Raw genomic sequence first — 20,573 nt, forward strand, 5'->3', positions numbered from 1 at the left:
TTTTTTTCTTTACGCTTTTTTTAAGAATGAGCCGTTTAAACTTTCCCAAACATGTGCTCTATAAACTTGATATTTAGCCTGGCAGTAATAGCTTATATAAACACCCATAATGTGCAGAATTAATATTTTTTATAACCCACATTCTAATTTACAAACTTGTAAGAATCGCAGATTTTAAATCACCCATGCAACATAGACTTTCACTTTATCGCATGTCATTTAACAGGCTGGCAATTACAACGAGTTGTTGGAGAAAGACGGAGCTTTCGCTGAATTTTTACGGAATTACGCTCAGACTGAAGATGATGATGAATTTAACAAAAGAAATGGTAAAAAAAATTTCTCATATTGACATTTTTAGTCTGATGGTGAATATAACGAACAAAATGGACATTAAAAGCGACATGCATTCAAACGTTTCGGCAAATGGTCATGTCATCATCACTGATGATAAAACATGTCGCTCTTTACGTCTATTTGGGCTGTTACGGGTGCAGCTGATGCAGCATATCACTGATAATGTTATGAGCATTTGCCAAAAACCTTTAAACAATAAAGCATGTCGCTCTTAAGTTTCTTTGCAGAAATCTTAATAAATTTATTCTAAACTTAAAAAAAATAAATATAACTCACAAACTTGTCCAAAAAAGTTGCTGAAAATTGATTTTGTATGTGACGTCACAACCCGTTCGAGTTATCTGTTGTTACGTCATAAACGGTTTCTGTTTCCAGGACAACCGGTCATCGGATATAAAGAAGAGAAGACAAAGAAAAATCCCATGAGCGATATGCCGATGCAGTTTGATTGGTGAGTGTGACGTCATAAACGAGTATTAGAAAAGTTTTTAAGTACAAAACAATCAGTTGAAATTTGAAAGAAATCAAAAATGTACTGAAAAAATTATTTCTAAAAAAAGTACGCGTTTTTCCATCACTAAAGTCGTGTGTTTTAATACACAACAAAAATTTTAAAGTGTTTTGAAAAATACGTAACTAAAAACAATTGGTTAAAATCTAATATTTCTATTTTATTTGAATAGTTGTGGAGGCGTTACCATGGCAATGGACGAAGAATCTTCCAACAAATATTCTGCTCCGAAGAAAAAGATAATTATCCCAGAAAATAAAAGTTGCAAGAGTTCTTCAAGTAAACAGTTTTACCGCGCTTGAAAGTTAAAGTAGAAAGTTTTAAATAAAGTCGCATTTAAGTCGTTTTATAACAAGCAGCCATTTTTTTGTTTGTTTTGAATTGTGGTGCCCAAAGAGCACTGACGGGATTCAATTTTTTGTCAGCCGGTTCTATCACAAAAGTCATATTTTTCAGCCGGTTCTGCTACAAAAAGTCAATTGACAGTAACCATTAATGCTAACCGGTTCGCTGATCTCATAAAATTTGGTGAGACGGTTCTATAGAACCGGTGCGAACCGGCTGAATCCCACCACTACCAAAGAGGTCATTTAATGAGTTTGAGGGTTGTAATCTTTACCGGGTATACTTTTTTAAAACAAATGATTGTTATGTCACATGTGTAGGAATTTTAAGGGTGTTACGATTTTGTTCAACTGATCTATCTGTGGATAATACTTGCTGAGATATATCTGTATAAAAGTGTTTTTAAGTATTTCTTGGCATTTCTCAAGGGTTGTATACCTCTGTTTTGGGTCTGTCTGTATCCAACAAACTTCGCTTTTTTTTGAAAAATCTTTTTTTTATTCAATTGAATTGAAAAAGAGCAAAAATTATAAGGGTCAGACCATGTATTTTTGTGATAATGCAACCCTGGTAATAAGATGATATTTTCAGAAAAATCGACGACGTGTCATAAAGATGATGAAAAGAAGAAGACTGATTGGTAAGTGTGACGTCACAAACAAGATTATGTCGCGATTTTAAATTTGCTGAATAATTGTATGTAAAATTGCAAAATCACTAGTTATTTTTTTGAACAATTAGACTTGTTACTTTTTAATAAACTGCTTATATTGGTGGCTAAAAATATGTAGAAATCTCCCAAAAAGTTAAATCTTCAAAAAAGTACTTAAACCTGCAGGAAAGTACAAAAATATTGCTTGAAAATTGCGAAAAGCACCAAGCCTTTTGATAAAGGTAGCCAAGAATCTTGTTGCTACAAACACTTACAATTTCAAAAAAAGATGTTGTTGATGTTGATCAATTGTTTTGAACAGTTGCGGAGGCGTTACCATGGCAACAAAGGAGGAAAATTGCAACAAGAAGAAAGTCCAAGAAGACAAATGTTGTTCAGGTAAAGAGTTTTAATTAAGTATCAGATTTTGTGCATTAGGAATCTCCTTCGGAAGTTGCCTAACAATAAAAGATGCCCAGCTTTTACAATCCTTTAGTTGACTGCACGAAGCGATTGAGGATGGGCCAAAACTGCCAATGTTCATATTTGGCCGAGCACGGTATATTGTAACGTCACAAACATTTCCAATTCCAGCTTGTTTTGCAACTTTCCAAGGCCCTTACGTCACCAGGGGGGTATTAATATGTACAGGCCCCAGAAGTATGCGTTATTCCCCATCTAACTCATTGAAAACAGTCATTTTTGTTCTTGGGCACCCTTTCGAACACTAGTTTCTTATAAATGGGCATGAATATGTAAATTTAATGCTCAGGTCAGTTTGTGCAACTGCTCGGCCGAGCACCGAGCATAAAAAACAGCGATGCTTGGTACCGAGTACTCGGGTTCTGGCTCGGCTCGGCCCATCCCTAATAAATCTTAAGATTTTTAGGTCGAAGGCATTTGAATTATTAGAATTTTAAAGAACTTTTAAAATTTATTGAGAACTATATTCGAGGCCTGTTGTTTTTTCTAAACTTCGAAGCGTCGAAATCAAAGAAATTTTAGAAAGCTTATGGTTAAAATCTTTTATCTTGCTCTATCATTCTGACTAAAACAGTTTTGTTTCTAGGGAAACCGACCACATGTCATAAAGAAGATAATAAGCCAAAGAAAAATTGGTAAGTGTGACGTCACAAGATGTTTCTGTTGTGTTTTGTATATTTTAAATTTAACTAAGATCAAACCAAAACAGATAAATCATAGCACACCAGGCCTGTTAAAGGCGTTGTACTGAATAATCCAGTCTCCCAAGCATTACATTCCCATATGGCAAGGCGTAGGCTAAACAAATCTAGCCTGCGGTGGGATTCGAACCCACGACAGGAGTCTTTCCGGGACTCGCGCTCTACCAACTGAGCTACACAGGCTCAGTGGAAAATCCGCCGAAAGTTGAATCACAAGCACTGTTGTGAAAATAGAAAATGGCTCCATTTTAAAAGATGACGTAACTCAGCTTGTTGGACAAACTTCCAGAATCTTTTGTGAAGCAAATTATCACAAATATTTTCGTCATCACGTTTAAAACTGATTGTTTCTTTAATTATTTGCACAGCTGTGGTGGCGTTGCTATGGCAACGGGGGAAGACAATTGCAGCAAGAAGACTCCAGAAGATAAATGCTGCAAGAACTCCTCAGGTAAAGAGCCGATTTACAAAACTTAGGATTAAACATAAAAATGGTTTTATTTAAGTATTGGATTGATTACTAGGAATTCCTTGGGTAAATAATTGTTTTAAATAAGCATGAGATTTTAAGTACTTTAGGAATCCTTTTCAGAGTTTGCCTAACAATAAAAAGATGCCTAGCTTTTACAATGCTTTAGTTGACTGCACGAAGCTCGTCAGGAAATCGTTTTAAACTCTTTACTTGTGTAAATTTTTCGGGATGAGCTAAAAATGGTTTTGTTTGAGTATTCGATTGATTGTTTTAGAAGTCGAAAGTTCCCTAACAATAAAAATGTGTCTATTGCATTAATGTTCCGGTAGTTGACTGCACGAAGCTTGTCAGAAAAAAAAATATTTTCAAAAAGGTGATTTAGTCATGATGAACACCATCAGGATTCAAAAAAATATGTTTTTCTGACTCTGGAAATCAAATTATGTTCAGAGCATTATTCCAGTTTTAGCCAGTTTCTGTGGCTCTTTTATTTCTATTTCACACAAAGTTTTTTACCCTCTCATATGATATTGCAATTTAAAGCGACTTGAAGTTACTTTTTTGCTTCCGATTTTCCAACCCTGATCATAACAATTTTATTGCAGAAAAAAAAGCGACCACATGTCATAACGAAGATACAAAAACAAAGAATGATTGGTAAGTGTAATAGTTGTGTTGCATTTTATACGCTGTTTCAGTTTAGACTGACCTAAGAAAAAAACGTGGCTTCACTCACAAAAAATGTGTCGTAAATATTGTGTAGATTTACAAAGTAGACCAACGTTTTTGTCTAATTGTTTTTGAACAGTTGTGGAGGTGTTACCATAGCAACGGAGGAAAAGGCTTGCAACAACAAGAAGGTTGAAGATAAATGTTGCACAGGTAAAGAGTTTTACCAGGATTGCAAACTTTAAAGAAAGTCGGAGTCATTTCTTTTTCACCGACTCTGACTCCTGAAGCGAATGCTGATGGTTTCACAATCTGCCCCGATGTTAATTTTCGTTTTTTGGCCAATTCTCCCAAAGTATGGTGGCCATTAACCGCATTTTGTGAATTACTGTAATTGATGACTCAACCAAATGATTAAATGGTCCAAACTAACTTATTTTATAATCTCAAACCAGAAGGGCAACCTAAATGAATGAGTCGCAGAAACTCGTGATCTAATATCCTTTCTCATCATAACAATGTTGTTTCCAGGGAAACCGACCTCGTGTCATGACGACACCAAGAAAAATCCCATGAGCGAAGCGCCGAAAAAGACGGATTGGTAAGTGTGACGTCACAAACGAGAAATGCGTTTTTAGCTATATTTTTATTCCAATAACCAGCATTACTTTGTCCCTCACTAAAATAACTGAGAAAGTTATGGGTAGTTTTCAACTTAATTGTACCAATAAGACCACATAACGTTATTATATATTATGCTGCTTTTTTGCCACAACAACATTCTAAGTTCCCCTTACTTTATTTTTTGTTGAACAGTTGCGGAAATGCAAAGGAAGAAAAATCTTGCAACAAGAAAAAGATCCCAGAAGATAAATGTTGCAACAATTCATCAGGTAAAGATCTGGATTGTAATGCTTAGGATTGTACAAGACAGTGGTTCTCAACTAGTGGTCCATGACGACTTTTGTGGTGGTACACAAGTCGTCCACTGAATTTGGTTATAAACTGGAGAATATAGTATATTAACACTGAAAGAAGGTCAAAGAATTTCATGCCAGAATGCTTGTTGCATATACTTACTTCAATCTCATTAAAAAAAGGAATGGTCCATGAAATTAGTTTTACTGGGCCGGTGGTCATGGCCTGAAACGAGTTGAGAACCACTGACTTAAGAAAACCGCTATAAGTTGCCAAACAATAAAACATACCTGTTTAACAATGCTTTAGTTGACTGCACGAAGCTCGTTAGGAAACTCTTTATAAACTTGTCGATTTGTAACAAAAATAGTTTTGTTTTCAGGAAAACCGAGTACTTGTCATAAAGAAGAAAAACCCTTTAAGAAAAATCCCATCACCGAAGCGCCTGTGCAGTTCGATTGGTAAGTGTGACGTCACAAATGACTTTGTGTTAGGATTAAAAATAATTAAACTAATACAGTATGAAAAAACGCATTAGGCTAGTACAGAGGTGAGTAAGTTTCAGACAGTGTACACTGTTTCGACCTATAAAGTCTCATCAGTGCAGCTGGTGACAAGACATAGACCGTATTGGCTAGTAGGCTATAGCCATCCAACTTCTAACGGTTATTACTTGTCAATTGTAAACCAGTTCTCTGTGTGGTTTATGCCCGGTGGTGGTATCGAACAGAATAGGCGAGGCGCGGGGTTTTACCCTGTTGCTTCCAACAAACTGGAGTGCCGTTAGTTGACTACACCAGCCAAAAATGATGAGACTTTATAGGTCAAAACATTGTGCCCTGTCTGCAGCTTTTCATGTAACGGGTTCATGCTGTTTTATTGATATATTAACACTGAGATCAAATTTGGCCGTTTTTTGTGAGCGATTTGACCTAAACATTGTGATTTGAACAGTTGCGGTGGTTGCACGGTGCCCATGGATTTTTCAGAAGAGAAGGATGAAAAACTTTCGCCGGCAAAGAAAGGGGATAAACTGATCTCAGCTGAAAAAGCTGCAACTGGAAGCGTAAGAAAATTAAGCTGGGATTAGAACCACCAACCTTAAGATTGCAAGCGGTTGCACTAACCACTGGGTCATCTTAGAGGCCGAGCTGGGATTACATCCACCAACCTTACGATTGCAAGGCGGTAGCACTAACCACTGGGTCATCTTAAATGTCGGGCTGGGATTAGAACCGCCAACCTTACGATTGCAAGGCAGTTGCACTAACCACTGGGTTATCTTAAATGTCGGGCTGGGATTAGAACCACCAACCTTACGATTTCAAAACTGTAACACAACAATAGACACAAGCAACTTGTAACTAGTATTTTTATTTGCAGGTAAAACTATCAGTGTTTGTGTCATACATGAGATCAATCGGATATTTCCTGTCCTTCCTCATCTGTTTGTTTTTTGTTTTGCAATACGCCGCACAAATCTACTCCAGCATATGGTTGTCAGGTATGTTTGCTTGTTTTTGTGTAGTTATTTATTTATCGTTGTTTAATCAGTTTTTTCCAAATTTGTTTGCTCACCAATTTAAACGTACAGATAAAATGCGTTTCACCTAACAAAATCTAAATAACATGTTTTAAACTTGCTGTTAAATAAACCCAATATTACTGATTATATTGATTAAAGAAAAACAAAATGGACCAAAAACATTTTTTAATTTCATTTGAACATAATTTTAATAACTGCAATCATTGCTATGATTTTGTTTTGTCATTTTTTTGGTTTAATTTAACCTCAATTTTAAGCAACTGTTTGTGCGAATGACAGGAATTTTGTTTACCAGATTGGAGTATGGATCCTTTGAATCCGGATGGAACACAAAACGGAACTCAACTCCGATTGGGAGTTTATGGAATTCTCGGTTTGTGCCAAGGTAAGTTTTTATCAGTCCTCTTATCTGTATGTTATTCAATAGGTCCTATGTTTATTGGTGAAAATAACAGCCCAAATAGACTTAAAAAGCGACATGCATTATATCGGGTGTGGCCTCTCATATCACTGATAATGGTATTAGCATTTGCTGAAAACGTTTGTATAATAAAGCATGTCGCTTTTTACGTCTATTAAACTTATGAACAGATCTGTATATAGGTCCAAAGGTCATATATGCAACGGCAATATGTGCTAAGCCACTGGTCAAGTTTTCTCACACGTTCGGTTCTGGACAATTGAAACTAAATAACATTTTAAACCTATTTGTATAAAGTGTTGATATCTTGTTGATATCTTGTTTTGTGCTGTAAATCCTAACATGTTTGTCAGTAGTTCTTAAACTGTACAAGATAACAGAAAAGTTAGTTTAAATAAAATGATATTTCAAGTTAAACACTGATTTTCCAAAATACTATCAATGGTCCTAAAATTTTGGTTATTTTTGTTTTTGGTAATTGAATGAAATTTAAACAGTTCGCGGCATATGCCATTTTGAGGTGTTGATTGTTAAGTTTTAACATAAATGTGCTAAGCCACCCTTCTAGTTTTAGAAATGTGGTTTGTAAACAGACACTTTAGCTCTGAAAATATAACCAGTAAATTTGATAAAAGACCCAATCTGAAATGATCTTAAATTTTGATATTGTTTTGTTCTTGTCCGCTGCTTCAGTTATTTGTGGTAATAAGTGGATTTTTTCAGCTTTTATGGTTTTGTCTTCGTCACTCTCTCTGACGTACGGAGCTGTTGCCGCGGCTACAGTGATGCAATTCGATATGCTCTGCCGGATTGTTCGAGCTCCCATGTCTTTCTTCGACACAACGCCGCTCGGAAGGTTAATGAACAGATTCAGGTGATGAGCCGTGACAAATCACTTTTATTTGCAATTATCAAATGAGCAACCAACAAATCAGTTTTAACTGCAATTTCCAACAGCCAGAGTGGCATTCTTTCTTAATTACGTCCGCATGATGTGTAGGTCACTCGCAGTTAACGTTATAGCGTTCCAAAGTTTTAATCATAATTATGGGTCCCCTTTCCTGAAGGGGACACATCTTGATTTCACTCTGTTTTTTTCTTTTTTTTTTCTTTTTTTTTTTCTTTTTTTTTCTTTTTTCCGCCGAAGTTTGTCCATGCACTTTTGGCATAAAATCTTTGGTGGATTTGGATGAAACTTTCACAGATGGTAGATATGGTTATGTAGATGTGCCATCTGCTTCGTTTGAGTTAATAACCCCAGTATTTACCCCGCTAGCCCCCAAAATGTAAAACGTTTTTGCATGTTGCTGCGCACCACAAACGAAAAAATTCTGTGGAGTAACAGTATAGTAAAGGTACCAGAGAATACGCTGCTTGTGTTTGTGCATTACTTGGAGGGCGTTTTTGCACATGCCAGTCAGAGGGGGTGATAACAGCCTAATGACGTCAGATGTGTTAACAAATGTTGCTAAAAACACCTCTAGTGGCCAGAAATTTAAACATTGGCCGATTTGGATAAAAATTTACACGACTTTTGATTGGGTCATTGTAATTTCATATTTTTTACTTTTGGGTGTAAAACCTCATTAGTTGCCCCACTAACCCCCTAAAATGGGTGAGGTTTTTAAATGGTGTCGGAATTAGATGAAATTTTGACAGCTTGTAGAACTTGTCATGTATAGGTGTCAATTGTTGTGTTTTACCCTGCAGCCCCAATATTTACCCCTCTAGCCCCCTAAAATTGGTGAATATTTTGAACAATGTCCGAATTGGATAAAATTTCAACAGTTTGTATAGTGTGCCGTTTATAGTTGTCTATTGTTTTGTTCAAACCTTTGATCCCAACATTTACCCCACTAGCCCCCAAAATGGGTCAATTTTTTAAACAATGTCTGAATTGAATAAAATTTAGACAGCTTCTGGAGTGTGCCACTTATAGGTGTTGATTGTTGTTTTACCCTGTAGCACTATCATTTACCCCACTACCCCCTACAATCAGGTGCAATTCACAATTAAAAGGAGCTGATTGTTGTGTTTAGCCTTTTTTCTCAGCAGAGAAAAACCTTGTATGAATGGAATGCATATTCATAACTATGAGAAAGTTTGTTTTTGTCAGATAAAACACAGTGACTGGTACCGAGCGTAAATAAATATGCTATTTGGAATGATATTTGAATAATTTGTAGTCCATACAGCATATTTATTTATGTTCATTACCAGTCACTGTATTTAACCTTACAACAACAAACTTTCTCAAAGTTATCTCTTGAAATGCATTATTTACAACTTTGCATGTGTGGGGACCCATGAGTTTCTGCCTGCAGAAACAACCAATGTTATAAAGACAGCAGATAATATGGGACCCATTATAAAATAAGTGTAGGAAATATAGTAATGTTTTAAAGTAGGTTATAATGTATATGCAATGGCAATATGTGCTAAGCCACCCTTCTAGTTTTAGATAATAACTGCTCTTTGATTAGATTCAGGTTCAGGTTTCTGCTTTGCTTCGTGACCAAATCAGTTTTAATTACAATTTTCAAATATAACTGTAGCCGGTTTTATTTTGTCAAGCATTCAATTTAATTTTAGGTTTAAAATAGTCAAACAGTTGTAATCTTGTGAAAAAAATGAATACTACAAACCTCTTGCGCAATTTGCCAAAAAATTAAATATTTGAGTTTACATTTCGATTCAAGACAAAATTACAATTTTCTGAAATAACTGGAATGGTTTGGGGTTTTAATTTTGTCACGCAAACAATTTACTTTTTGAATTTAAACGATCAAAAACTGCCTAATAATATTTGTAGTTTTGTTGTCCAAAAAGTGGCTAATACTTATTTGTTGACAGATTGAAACAATTCAGTTTTAATCCTTGCTTGGATTCAAACTAGTCAACCATAGAATGTTCTTGTTAAAATTGTAGAATATTCGTAAATGATACATAAGGTACCTGCAGCTAACAAGGCCCATTAAAAAACTATTGCGTATAACTGAAAAACCATTTAACCGTTCCAGGCCAAATTCGGCATGATTGTTGCAGAGGTTGATATTAAACATCCATTCGATTTTGAGGGCGTTTGCAAGTTTCGTTTTTGTAGGATAACAGTTTAAAAAAATTAAAACTTGGGCCTTAATACAAACCTATGCTGTTAATAAAGCCCAACATTTTCATGTTTTTAAAAATAGTCTAGAAACCAATCAGACTCATTTATACTTTGCTTCGGTCAAATAAAAGTTTCAACAAGCAACGTTATTAACTCATATTACACATATACTGTTAACTAAGACATATAACTGTTAATCTGAAGGTACTAAAAAAAAAGAATAAACGACCCCTTGACATTTGATAACCAAAAATACTAAATGAAAGATTACTTCCACAAACATCTTATTGGGACTTTTTATCTCCCTAAGAAAGCAAAAAAGCAAATGTTGTGCATATCAGTCGCCTTTAGTATAAAAGACACTTGAGAAAATGACAAATGATCGTTGGGCCTTATTGCAAGCAATGGCTGACAAGCAAAACCGTAATAAAATTTATTTGAAGTAATTATTTTTTCCAGATCGGATAATGCTCCAATTAAACTAAAATGACCCCATTACTAATATATCTCAATAAGTTTTCATTTCGACAACACAACCTTTTCATTTTTGCTACCAATTTTAACAAAAAATAATAAAAAGTTGAAAATAAACCCTTCTTAATTTGGATTGGTCATGATAACAATTACATATAACTTGCAGGTCCAAAACTTTGTAAATCATTTTAAGTATACATATATTTTAAAATTACATCAAAACTTAAGTATTTTTTCTGGCACATAAAAAAATATTAGCAGTGGGCCTTATTACCTTCCGGGCCTATATACCTTCAGGTACCTTACTAATTTGTGGGGATGGGCCGGTCCAGAACGGTCCTGAGTATCGCCGTTTTTGATGCTCACAAACTGACCCGAGCTTTAAATTTGCATATTCGTGCCCTCCTAACATACGAAACTAGTGTTGAAAAAAACAATACTGATTGTTTTTAAAACTGCATTAAATGGTGGAAAATGTGTACTTCTGGGGCCTGTACGGCTCAATACACCGCTGTGGCGTAAGGGATTTGGGAAAGCTACAAAGCTAGCGTAAAAATGGGAATGTTTGTGATGTCACAATTCACCGAGTACAAAACATGAACGTGAGATACTCGGTGCTCGACCAAACAGAACATTTGCAGTTTTGGCCATCCCTACTAATTTGTACAACTGTAAGTTTTTCAAGTTATTTATCAACATTTTATTTTTATCCAACTTTACAGCAAGGACGTTTATTTGGTGGATGAAGTTATTCCTCGAACTCTCAGTTCATTCCTGATGACATTTTTCAAAACTGCTGGAACTTTTGCTGTGATCATTTACAGCACGCCCCTCTTTGCAGTGGTTATTGTCCCACTACTGCTACTCTATTACTTTATCCAGGTGACTTTTATGTGGGTGAAACTGAACACAAAATGACAGAGCACCAAACAAGCAACTTTATCACTTTTTCATTTTTTAATGAAAAAAACTTCGAACATTTAGTTTGGCAGTTAAACAGGACAAATGTAAAAACAAATCACAAAAAAATGGTATTTTTAAAATTAGTAATTTAAATGTTTGTCCAACCCAGAAATAGTAAATAAAATTGGTAAAATGTTTTTAGTTTTGCAAAAAAAATTGAAAAAACGTTGCTAAAGCTGTTTTTGTTAAAATATATTAAAAATTATTTGTTTTTTGCAATTTGGTGATTTTTCTCTATTTTGGTTAAACGATAATTTTAAATTTGTAAATTTTGTTGATTTTATCTTTATTGTGTCAAAAATTTTATGTCGTTTTTTTATTTGTAAATTTTGTTAAATATTTTTGTGCAGCGATTTTATGTCCGAACTTCTCGTCAATTGAAGCGACTCGAATCGATCAGTCGTTCACCGATTTACTCCCACTTCGGAGAATCTTTAGCAGGTGAAGTTAATATTTGAATACTGTATTTTCCAAAATTATAAGTTTTTAGAGTTGCCTTTAATGTGAGAATACATACAATAGAAATAAAATGTCAGTTTTGTTTAAAATACTTCAAAAAAATAAAACTTTACCAAAAACTTTTCCTTTTTTTAGGAGCAACTACAATTCGAGCTTATGGTTTGCAGCAAAACTTTATCTGGGAAAATGAGGTGAAAATTGATACAAACCAGATGTCTTACTATCCTATTGTGGTTTCGAACAGGTAGGACCTTGTAACACACAGTTGTGCACATTTGTAGATGTAACAAGCGCTATGGTTGACTGCACGAAGCTCGTTAAGAAACCCGCTTTAAGCTTGCAAAGTCGTGCATGTAACAAGCGCTATGGTTGACTGCACGAAGCTCGTTAAGAAACCCGCTTTAAGCTTGCAAAGTCGTGCATGTAACAAGCGCTATGGTTGACTGCACGAAGCTCGTTAAGAAACCCGCTTTAAGCTTGCAAAGTCGTGCATGTAACAAGCGCTATGGTTGACTGCACGAAGCTCGTTAGGAAACCCGCTTTAAATGTTTAGATTTTTATACCTGTCACTTTTTGTAGATGGCTAGGGCTACGACTGGAGTTAGTGGGAAACTGTGTTATTTTGTTCGCCGCCATTTTTGCTGTGTCTGGAAAAGGAATGATTGATGCAGGGATTGTCGGACTTTCCATTTCATATGCAATGCAGGTATGAAAGACCCAATTAATAAATTCACATCAATTTAATCATCTGAAACAGGTCATTTTTTTAAATTGGATTATTGACTTCATTTCTGTGTTTTAAGTTGTAACATTTCTATGTTTGTAGTTGTAACATTTCTATGTTCCAGGTAACAAGCTGTATGAGCTGCATGGTCCGCGAAGCTTCCACCCTCGAAACAAATATTGTGGCTGTGGAACGGGTGAAAGAATATTCAAATGTTTCGCAAGAAGTAAGAAGAATTGAATTTGTTGACATTGTTTAGAAAAATATTCATTTAAAAATTTAACTTTTAACACAAAATCTGAAAAAGCAATGTCACATAAAAATTTTGTTGGGAAAAAACACAAAATCTTAAATTTGAACTATTTGTGCTTTTTAGCTCACTTTTTATTTCACCACTTAACTAAAATTTAATTTGCTTTGAATAGATTTCAAAAAGAACTTTAAATTTTTAAGACAATTAATGTGATTTTATACCACAAAAAAAGTACACCCACAAATCTTACGTAGCGAAGGTTAAATAGGAGCATTTTTGTCACTGAAAACATTTTAATGTGTCTAAACATATTTCCAGGCTCCACTGGTCGTAGCGAAAGAATCACCACCTGCAAATTGGCCAGCAGAAGGCAGTATAGAGTTTGAGAACTACAGCACAAGATATCGACCAGGGCTGGATTTAGTTGTGAAAAATTTTACTGTCGACATTAAAGGAGGAGAAAAAGTAAATTATTATTTTTTAATATTCTCTTTCTTAGTCTTGTGAAAATGTGTTTTATTATGTTGTCACAAAAAATGTCTTCCTGTTTTGAAGGGTCACACTTCAGCTGCACTATGTTTTTTTTTATTCTGAGAAATAGTTTGTTGCTTTCAGTGCAAAATGTTTGATGGTTTTGGATGAAGCTTTTACACTATTAGATATTGTCATGTAGATGTGTTATCTGTTTTTGTTGTCTTATTAGCCTCTAAAGTGCAAAGCAGTTTTATGTGTACTGTATACACTTTTTAATTCACAAAGTATCTCAATGTACTAATCATGCATAATTGGGACAAACTCTTTGATGGAATTGGATGAAACTTTTTCGGATGGTAGACATGATCATGTAGATGTGCCATTTGATTTGTGCCACTCAATAGCCCAATTGGGTTCCCTGTTAGCCCACAGAATATTAAAGCGCAAATGAGTAAATGTCTTTTGTAACAGGTACAGTCGTTATTAAATTACAATATATAAGTGCTAATCCAGCCATCTAGATTTTGTTTATTTTGACAATCTTGAAAACTTTTGCTTATTTTGACAATCTTTGTTGGCTGCGCTGGGATTTGAACAGTCAACTATATGAACTTTATCCGACTTTTTCATGTAGTTTTGAAAAAACATCAATGTTCTAAAATTGCCCTAGCACAGTGGTTCTAAGCCACCTTTCCGGTTCTGTGTTCTTTGTAAAAGTTACCATCTCGGCTATACTGGGATTTGAACAGTCAACCCTACAAAGATAAACCAACATTTTCATGAATTTTTGACAAAATAGATTGGAGTGGCAGGCCGCACTGGGGCGGGAAAAACATCGCTTACTATGGCCCTGTTTCGCATCATTGAATCCTCGGATGGCTGCATCAGAATCGACGGAATAAACATCGCCAAAATGGGATTGCAAGATTTGAGATCAAAGCTGTCAATTATTCCACAGGTGGGCGAAAGAGCTGGCTAGTGTAGCCATCCAATGACACTCCAGTTTGTTGGGAGTAACAGGCTATAAAGCCATGCCTCACCTTATCTGTGCGATGCCACATCAGTAAAAAAAGCGTGTCCAAGTTATTGGTCATTTATTGTCAGCTATCGGTTGTTTGATATCACTCCTTGAAATTCTGTATTAAAGGAATATAATTTAAGCCAATATGTTTGTTGTGGATGCTTTCTTTATCCTTGGTGTACAATATTCATTTAATTGAACTGCTGATCCCTGGCCTGAAATCTTTTGAGAACCACTGGCTTACATTACATTAATTTTGTGATGTTTTTTGGCAACTTTTATTTGTCACTATTTTTTTCATATTGCTAGTTCTAAGCCGGTTACAGTCAGTCAGCCATAAACACTTGTTTTAAAAACTGTTGTTTGTGCTTTTTTTGTAAAAGTTTTGAGCAAAGCAAAAGTGCCTCAAAGCTTGTATTCACGACATTGTATTGCTTACATTATAAATCGCAGGAAATTTGTAAGGTATAATGTCTAGTGAAAAGTTTAGAACACTGTTTGTTGTCATCCGTTCACCAACCATTGAGCCATCAACCCTGCAGAACTCAACCATTTTGTTTTTGTGATTTTTAGGATCCAGTTTTGTTTTCTGGTTCGCTTCGAATGAACCTCGACCCTTTCGATGCTTATTCCGACGAGCAACTTTGGAGCGCACTCGAACATTCTCATCTCAAAAACTTTGTTGAGTCTCTTCCCTCAAAACTTGAGCATGACGTGTCTGAGGGGGGAGAAAATCTGAGGTAAAACTTGTAGTTTAGTTTAGGCCAATATTTTTAGTCTAAAACTTGCCACTGAAATCAAGTATAAGTCTTTGTTTCAATAACTTAACTCATATCTAAGACTTTGCCTTAATAACTCAACCCAAATGTAAGGTTTTGTCTCAAAAACTAAACTTAAATGTAAGTGTCTGCCTCTATACCTCCACTCTTAGGCAAATATTGCTGAATTGAATAAAGGTCTGTGCATTAAAACAGTACAAGAAATTCAACATCTCTAATAATTCAATTTCCACTTTGGCAGTGTATGTAATTAAACCACACCTAATAAGATAGATGTAAATTTTATTCAAGGGATACATTTAACAATTTTAACTATGTTTTCAGTGTTGGTCAACGTCAGCTAGTTTGTCTTGCTCGGGCATTATTGCGCAATTCCAAGATTCTGGTCCTCGATGAAGCCACAGCTGCAGTTGACTTCGAAACCGACGATCTTATACAAGTATGTGTTTGCACGTTGATCTCCTTTAGGATTTTTCTCACTTTTATTTTTCAAATCTTTTTCTGGTCAAAAGACAACATCTCCACAGGCCACTAACAATTACCTTTTACCAAACTTGCATATAAATTTGTAGACATATGTCCGAATTTCTTTAATAAAAGTTTATCTAATTCTTTAACATTTATGTAACAACATTTATTTTTCCGCAGGCCACGATAAGAGTCCAGTTTGAACAATGCACAACTTTCACTATTGCTCATCGATTGAACACAATCATGGATAGCACAAGGTCAGTTGGGTTTTACTTTATCCACTGATACGATGTCTATCTGTTAATAACTCGGCAATTTAAACTACTAGTATGCAGCATTTTTCTTAACCATATTCAGCTCCATTCTTCGCACAGTCATTAATACTCAGTTATTTTGTTTGTGCAGTACGAAGTAGTTTGGTATTTCACTTTATTTCTAAAACTAATAAGGTACTACTTGCAAGTGTTAATTACTGGGATCAGCCCTGAAGCGTTCGAGCAGACCAGCGATCACGGCACACTCATATTTTAAATCATTGTACGCCAGGCTTATTGAAGGAGTTAAATTGAATAAAGATAGTCACCCAGGCATGTATCTTTATGTTAGCTGACAAATAAATAAACAGCCAATTTTTACTACGAAGCTGACATGTGCAGCATACGAGGCAGGCACGGTGCTTGTGATTCAACTTTCGGCGGATTCTCCACTGAGCCTGTGTAGCTCAGTTGGTAGAGCGCAGGTCCTGGAAGGACTCCTGTCCGGGGTTCGAATCTCACTGTAGACTAGATTTTTTCCCAGCCTATGCCTTCCCATGTGGGAATGCTTGGTGACTGGCTGATTTGGTATCATGCCTTTAATAGGCCTGGCGTACTATGATTTAAATATGAGTATGCCGTGATCGCTGGTCTGCATGAACGCTTCCGGCCTGAAGGTGAAAAGGTTAAGTTTTTATTATTTTGAATTTCTGTTTGTGAAATATTTAAACCAGGGCCCCTCCTAGAAATAAATGTTTGATTTTCATGTTCATTTTCTCAGAGTGATAGTACTTGATGCTGGAAGAATTGCTGAATTTGATTCTCCACAAAATTTGCTCAAAAAGAAGGGAATTTTCTATGGAATGGCAAAAGATGCCGGGCTGGTTTGAAACCATCCAGTATCACCGAACTGACTGAACAAAGCATTGTAATTGCAAGCCTATGTCTGGCATTGACAGGTGTTCTGGAATAGTTAAATATCCAACATGATACAAAATTATTTGGAACCTAATAATAGTTAGGATAAAAAGGATTTTTTGTAGATTTTTTAACTCAAAAATATTTTCTTATTTTTTTGCAAAAATGCCAAATGTATATAAGCTATTGCTGCCAGGCATAGTATCAAGTTTAAAGTTTAAACTTGATGCCAAATGTATGTGCATTCGAATGTTCTACTTTTTGCAATTGTTATATTGTAGCAATAACTTTTCTTTTTTACCGTTTTAAATAAAAAGTAGTTTTTCCCGCTGCATTCATTTCTTAAGTTTTTCCATGTACTAAACAAATTAGTTTTTTTTGTGTTAAACCCATACCTCCATTTCCAAGCAATAGTGTGTATATTACACATTCTGATTGTTTTTTGTGATGTTTTTTTTTTTACTTGGGAGAACTTCTGCCGTTTTTTTGCCATAACGCGTTTGATATTTTTGGATGACACTGACACAGATGGTAGATATAGTTGTGCAGATGTGTCATTTGTTTCGTTTAACTCGATAACCCCTGTATTTACCCCTCTAGCCCCTAAAATGGGTGAAAACGTTTTTCATACTATGTGTATGCCGCTGGTTACCACAAACGAAAAGTTTCTGTACTTCAACTTAACTCTTTTGACTCAAATCATAAGTGATTAACCCAGCTGCCCTATACCCCACAAAATGTATGCTGCTACGCACCACAAATGAAAAATTTGAGCATATTAGTTTGCATATAAGTGTACACCACACATTTTTCGTCGTGAATTGATGTTTCTAATGTCTATTTTATGAATTAAGACGTAAGGTAATGTACCCCTTCTAGTTGTCCAAATACTTCTAAATTTGTAAAAGGTTAGTGATATAAGTTGAAAATATCACAAAAACAAACATACGATTGAAGTGTAATATGTTTTTATCATTTTTCATAGCTTTTGCATTTCTGCATTCACCAGGTTTTTCATTTATTGTTGATTCTACTTGCTGCTCATTACCGTTGTCGCGAAAGTTTGTCATAAAACAGCGATTTCCAATGCTTTGTGTGTTGTTTTTTGTTAAATGTTTTGTAATCCTGATTCGTGAAAGGATTTTGTGAGTTCGTGACTATCTCACGAAATTTACATGTGATTTTCGAAATTTGCTGATATTTTGTCTTAAAATTTTCATTCGTTTTGTAAAAGTTTTCGTGAGTCCGTGATTATCTCACGAAATCCACATGTGAATTAACTTTCAAATTATGTTGTGAAAAGTTTCGTGAGTCTGCAACCATGTCACGACATTCACAAATTTGTTCATTCGTGATGAGTTTGTGAAAAATTTCGTGAGTCCGCAACCATCTCATGACATATGAAAAATATTTTAAAACTACTCAAATTTGCTTGTTCAGTTTTTAATTAAGTCCTCCGAGGCAAAAATAATTTGTCATCTACAAAAAGTTTGAATCGCCTTTTGTTATCCTTAAAAACATCAAACAGTTTAATAAAATCAAATAATGTTGAAAACATTTGGTTTTCACAATCAAGTCGTCCTTGAATGTTGTGGAACTGCTTAACTAACCACTTCTAATGTACATGAATGTTGTTTTTACGTGTTTTTGTTGTTGACGTGTTGATGCTTTCTAGCTTCTAAAGCTCTGTACAGTGTTTATAGATTGTTGGTGACTAAGAACTGATGAGCACATAGTGCATGTGTAACTAATGTATTGCATATTTCTTTGTGTGTGACATTGTATTAACCAGAGTTGTAAGACGGGCCGAGCGTTTTCGTTTTTTTTCTAATAAAACAGGCTTATTTCGGGCCTGACATCGCACTCACCATATTTGTTTCGTAGTTTTCGAAAACCTAACTTACATTTTAACAAATTACATCTCTCACTCAGACTAATCTGGATAATCGCATATTTGAATAAATTCGTCAAGAAAAACACCGGTTAATCGCATGTACAGAAAATCTGGCCAAATTTAAATTACTGTTACAACCAAAAATGTGTGTGTGTTTGTGAGATATTATCGTAAAATGTTCAGTAACAAACCGCCTTTTGTGTCAACTTATTGTACAGTTTGGTGAAAGAACTGAACTTGTGTTGTGCGAAATTGCTTGGGATTGCAATTGTCAAAAATGTGTTATCTCCGGACGTTGTTCATTCCATGTCAGATATACTCACTGAAATAAGTGTTCATATCCAAATAAAGAATAAGTTTCACAAATATCTGCTAAAACACAATCAATCCCTTGGACTTTATGGCCTAAAGCAGCTATTGTATGGGATTTGAATCCATGACCTTGTGTTTGTGAAAAGATATCCATGTGGGATTGGTAATTTAAACGTTTTAAAATAGAATTATCTGATCGTTTAAAGTATTGTATGTTGTGAAACATCAGTTGGTATATTAACGGCACACAGCTACCAATATAGGATCGTGTAACAATAAGCGATGTGTGCAAGGAAACCGTTGCGCGCTCGGCAGCTATTAATTAGTCATCAGCGCATAACACCTGCCTTGCGAGTCGGTTGCGCCAACCACTGCCATCTTGATAACAGATAGCATAACACCTGCCTCACGAGTCGGTTGCGCCAACCACTGGCCATCTTGATTACAGATAGCATAATACCTGCCTTCCGATGGGTGGTTTGTGCTAAACACTGGGCAATCCTACATGGGGTTAGAATTACCAACCAAACGATTACAACTTAAAGGCTGAGCTGGGATTAGAACCGCCAATCTTACGATTGCAAGGCGGTTGCACTAACCACTGGGTCATCTTAGAGACCAAACTGGGATTAGAACCACCAACCTTACGGTTGCAAGGCGGTTGCAATACCCACTGGGTCATCCGCCAACCTTGCGATTGCAAGACGGTTACCTCCTAGGCCATTGATTAACACAAAGTACAAAACAGGGATTGATAACAAGCAGCGTTTAGTGCTTCGTGCATCGCGAAGGATCGTTTGTTACACAACCATACGATTAAGCAGGCCAATTAGGATTATGACTCAACAATGGTTTTACGATCGCAGCGCGATTTCCGGTTCTACATCCGTTAACTCACGGTAGGATATGTTCGAGTAGCCATGTAGTGTGTATCTCCACAGTAAGGTGTGCGGTTTATTATAGTGGAGATGCTGGTAGGTTATGTACCGCGTTGTGTGTTTTTAGGAGTAAACCAGAAACTAGAACGATTTTCAAATACTTTTTTACCAGAAAACACTTAAAGTGATTATGGCTAAAGTGTAGAATCAAATTGTTTGTTTAAAAAAATATATATTTGTGCTCTATTTATTGCTTTTATTGTTTTTGCAAGAAATTTACAGGTCTTTTCACTATTTTTTTTGCAAGAAACATTTGTTTGATAAAGAAAATGACGGCCCAAATAGACGTAAAGAAGTGACGTGCTTTATTTTTCCATTTGCCGAAACGTTTGAATAATAAAGCATGTCGCCTTTAACGTCTAAGTTATTTGGGCCGTTATTTTCATCATTAAACTTATAAACAGATCCTTGTATATAGTGTTCTAATTTACAGGATGTCTTAAACAAATACAACT

At 35.5% G+C, this 20,573-nt stretch overlaps 1 protein-coding gene and 1 non-coding gene across 7 annotated transcripts in view; one reads left to right on the forward strand and one right to left on the reverse strand.

Moving 5' to 3' along the window:
• Positions 1-18,844, forward strand: part of LOC145220624 (multidrug resistance-associated protein 1-like) — a 34,667-nt gene extending 15,823 nt beyond the window's left edge. For 2 of the 6 annotated variants that reach the window (XM_080087821.1, XM_080087826.1), the window contains 27 exons: positions 227-329; positions 733-808; positions 1,041-1,147; positions 1,799-1,853; positions 2,188-2,264; positions 2,923-2,983; positions 3,418-3,500; positions 4,127-4,178; positions 4,330-4,403; positions 4,722-4,791; positions 5,007-5,083; positions 5,479-5,569; positions 6,063-6,174; positions 6,492-6,612; positions 6,950-7,039; positions 7,799-7,949; positions 11,381-11,540; positions 11,972-12,062; positions 12,216-12,324; positions 12,660-12,786; positions 12,929-13,030; positions 13,376-13,522; positions 14,331-14,489; positions 15,126-15,292; positions 15,656-15,770; positions 15,980-16,059; positions 16,838-18,844. In XM_080087821.1, coding sequence (XP_079943947.1) covers positions 227-329; positions 733-808; positions 1,041-1,147; positions 1,799-1,853; positions 2,188-2,264; positions 2,923-2,983; positions 3,418-3,500; positions 4,127-4,178; positions 4,330-4,403; positions 4,722-4,791; positions 5,007-5,083; positions 5,479-5,569; positions 6,063-6,174; positions 6,492-6,612; positions 6,950-7,039; positions 7,799-7,949; positions 11,381-11,540; positions 11,972-12,062; positions 12,216-12,324; positions 12,660-12,786; positions 12,929-13,030; positions 13,376-13,522; positions 14,331-14,489; positions 15,126-15,292; positions 15,656-15,770; positions 15,980-16,059; positions 16,838-16,946 — 2,766 coding nt within the window. In that variant the 3' untranslated portion in view covers positions 16,947-18,844. The remainder of the gene's footprint in view (positions 1-226; positions 330-732; positions 809-1,040; positions 1,148-1,798; positions 1,854-2,187; positions 2,265-2,922; positions 2,984-3,417; positions 3,501-4,126; positions 4,179-4,329; positions 4,404-4,721; positions 4,792-5,006; positions 5,084-5,478; positions 5,570-6,062; positions 6,175-6,491; positions 6,613-6,949; positions 7,040-7,798; positions 7,950-11,380; positions 11,541-11,971; positions 12,063-12,215; positions 12,325-12,659; positions 12,787-12,928; positions 13,031-13,375; positions 13,523-14,330; positions 14,490-15,125; positions 15,293-15,655; positions 15,771-15,979; positions 16,060-16,837) is intronic. The other 4 variants (XM_080087824.1, XM_080087823.1, XM_080087822.1 and 1 more) reach the window with 4 other exon arrangements.
• Trnas-gga (transfer RNA serine (anticodon GGA)) lies at positions 3,159-3,232 on the reverse strand. The gene has a single exon. It is a non-coding gene; the product is annotated as a tRNA-Ser (tRNA).
• Positions 18,845-20,573: the final 1,729 nt, after the last annotated feature.

Source organism: Phallusia mammillata, chromosome 3, assembly GCF_965637545.1.
Source record: "Phallusia mammillata chromosome 3, kaPhaMamm4.hap1.1, whole genome shotgun sequence".
NCBI classification, from domain to species: Eukaryota; Metazoa; Chordata; class Ascidiacea; order Phlebobranchia; family Ascidiidae; genus Phallusia; species Phallusia mammillata.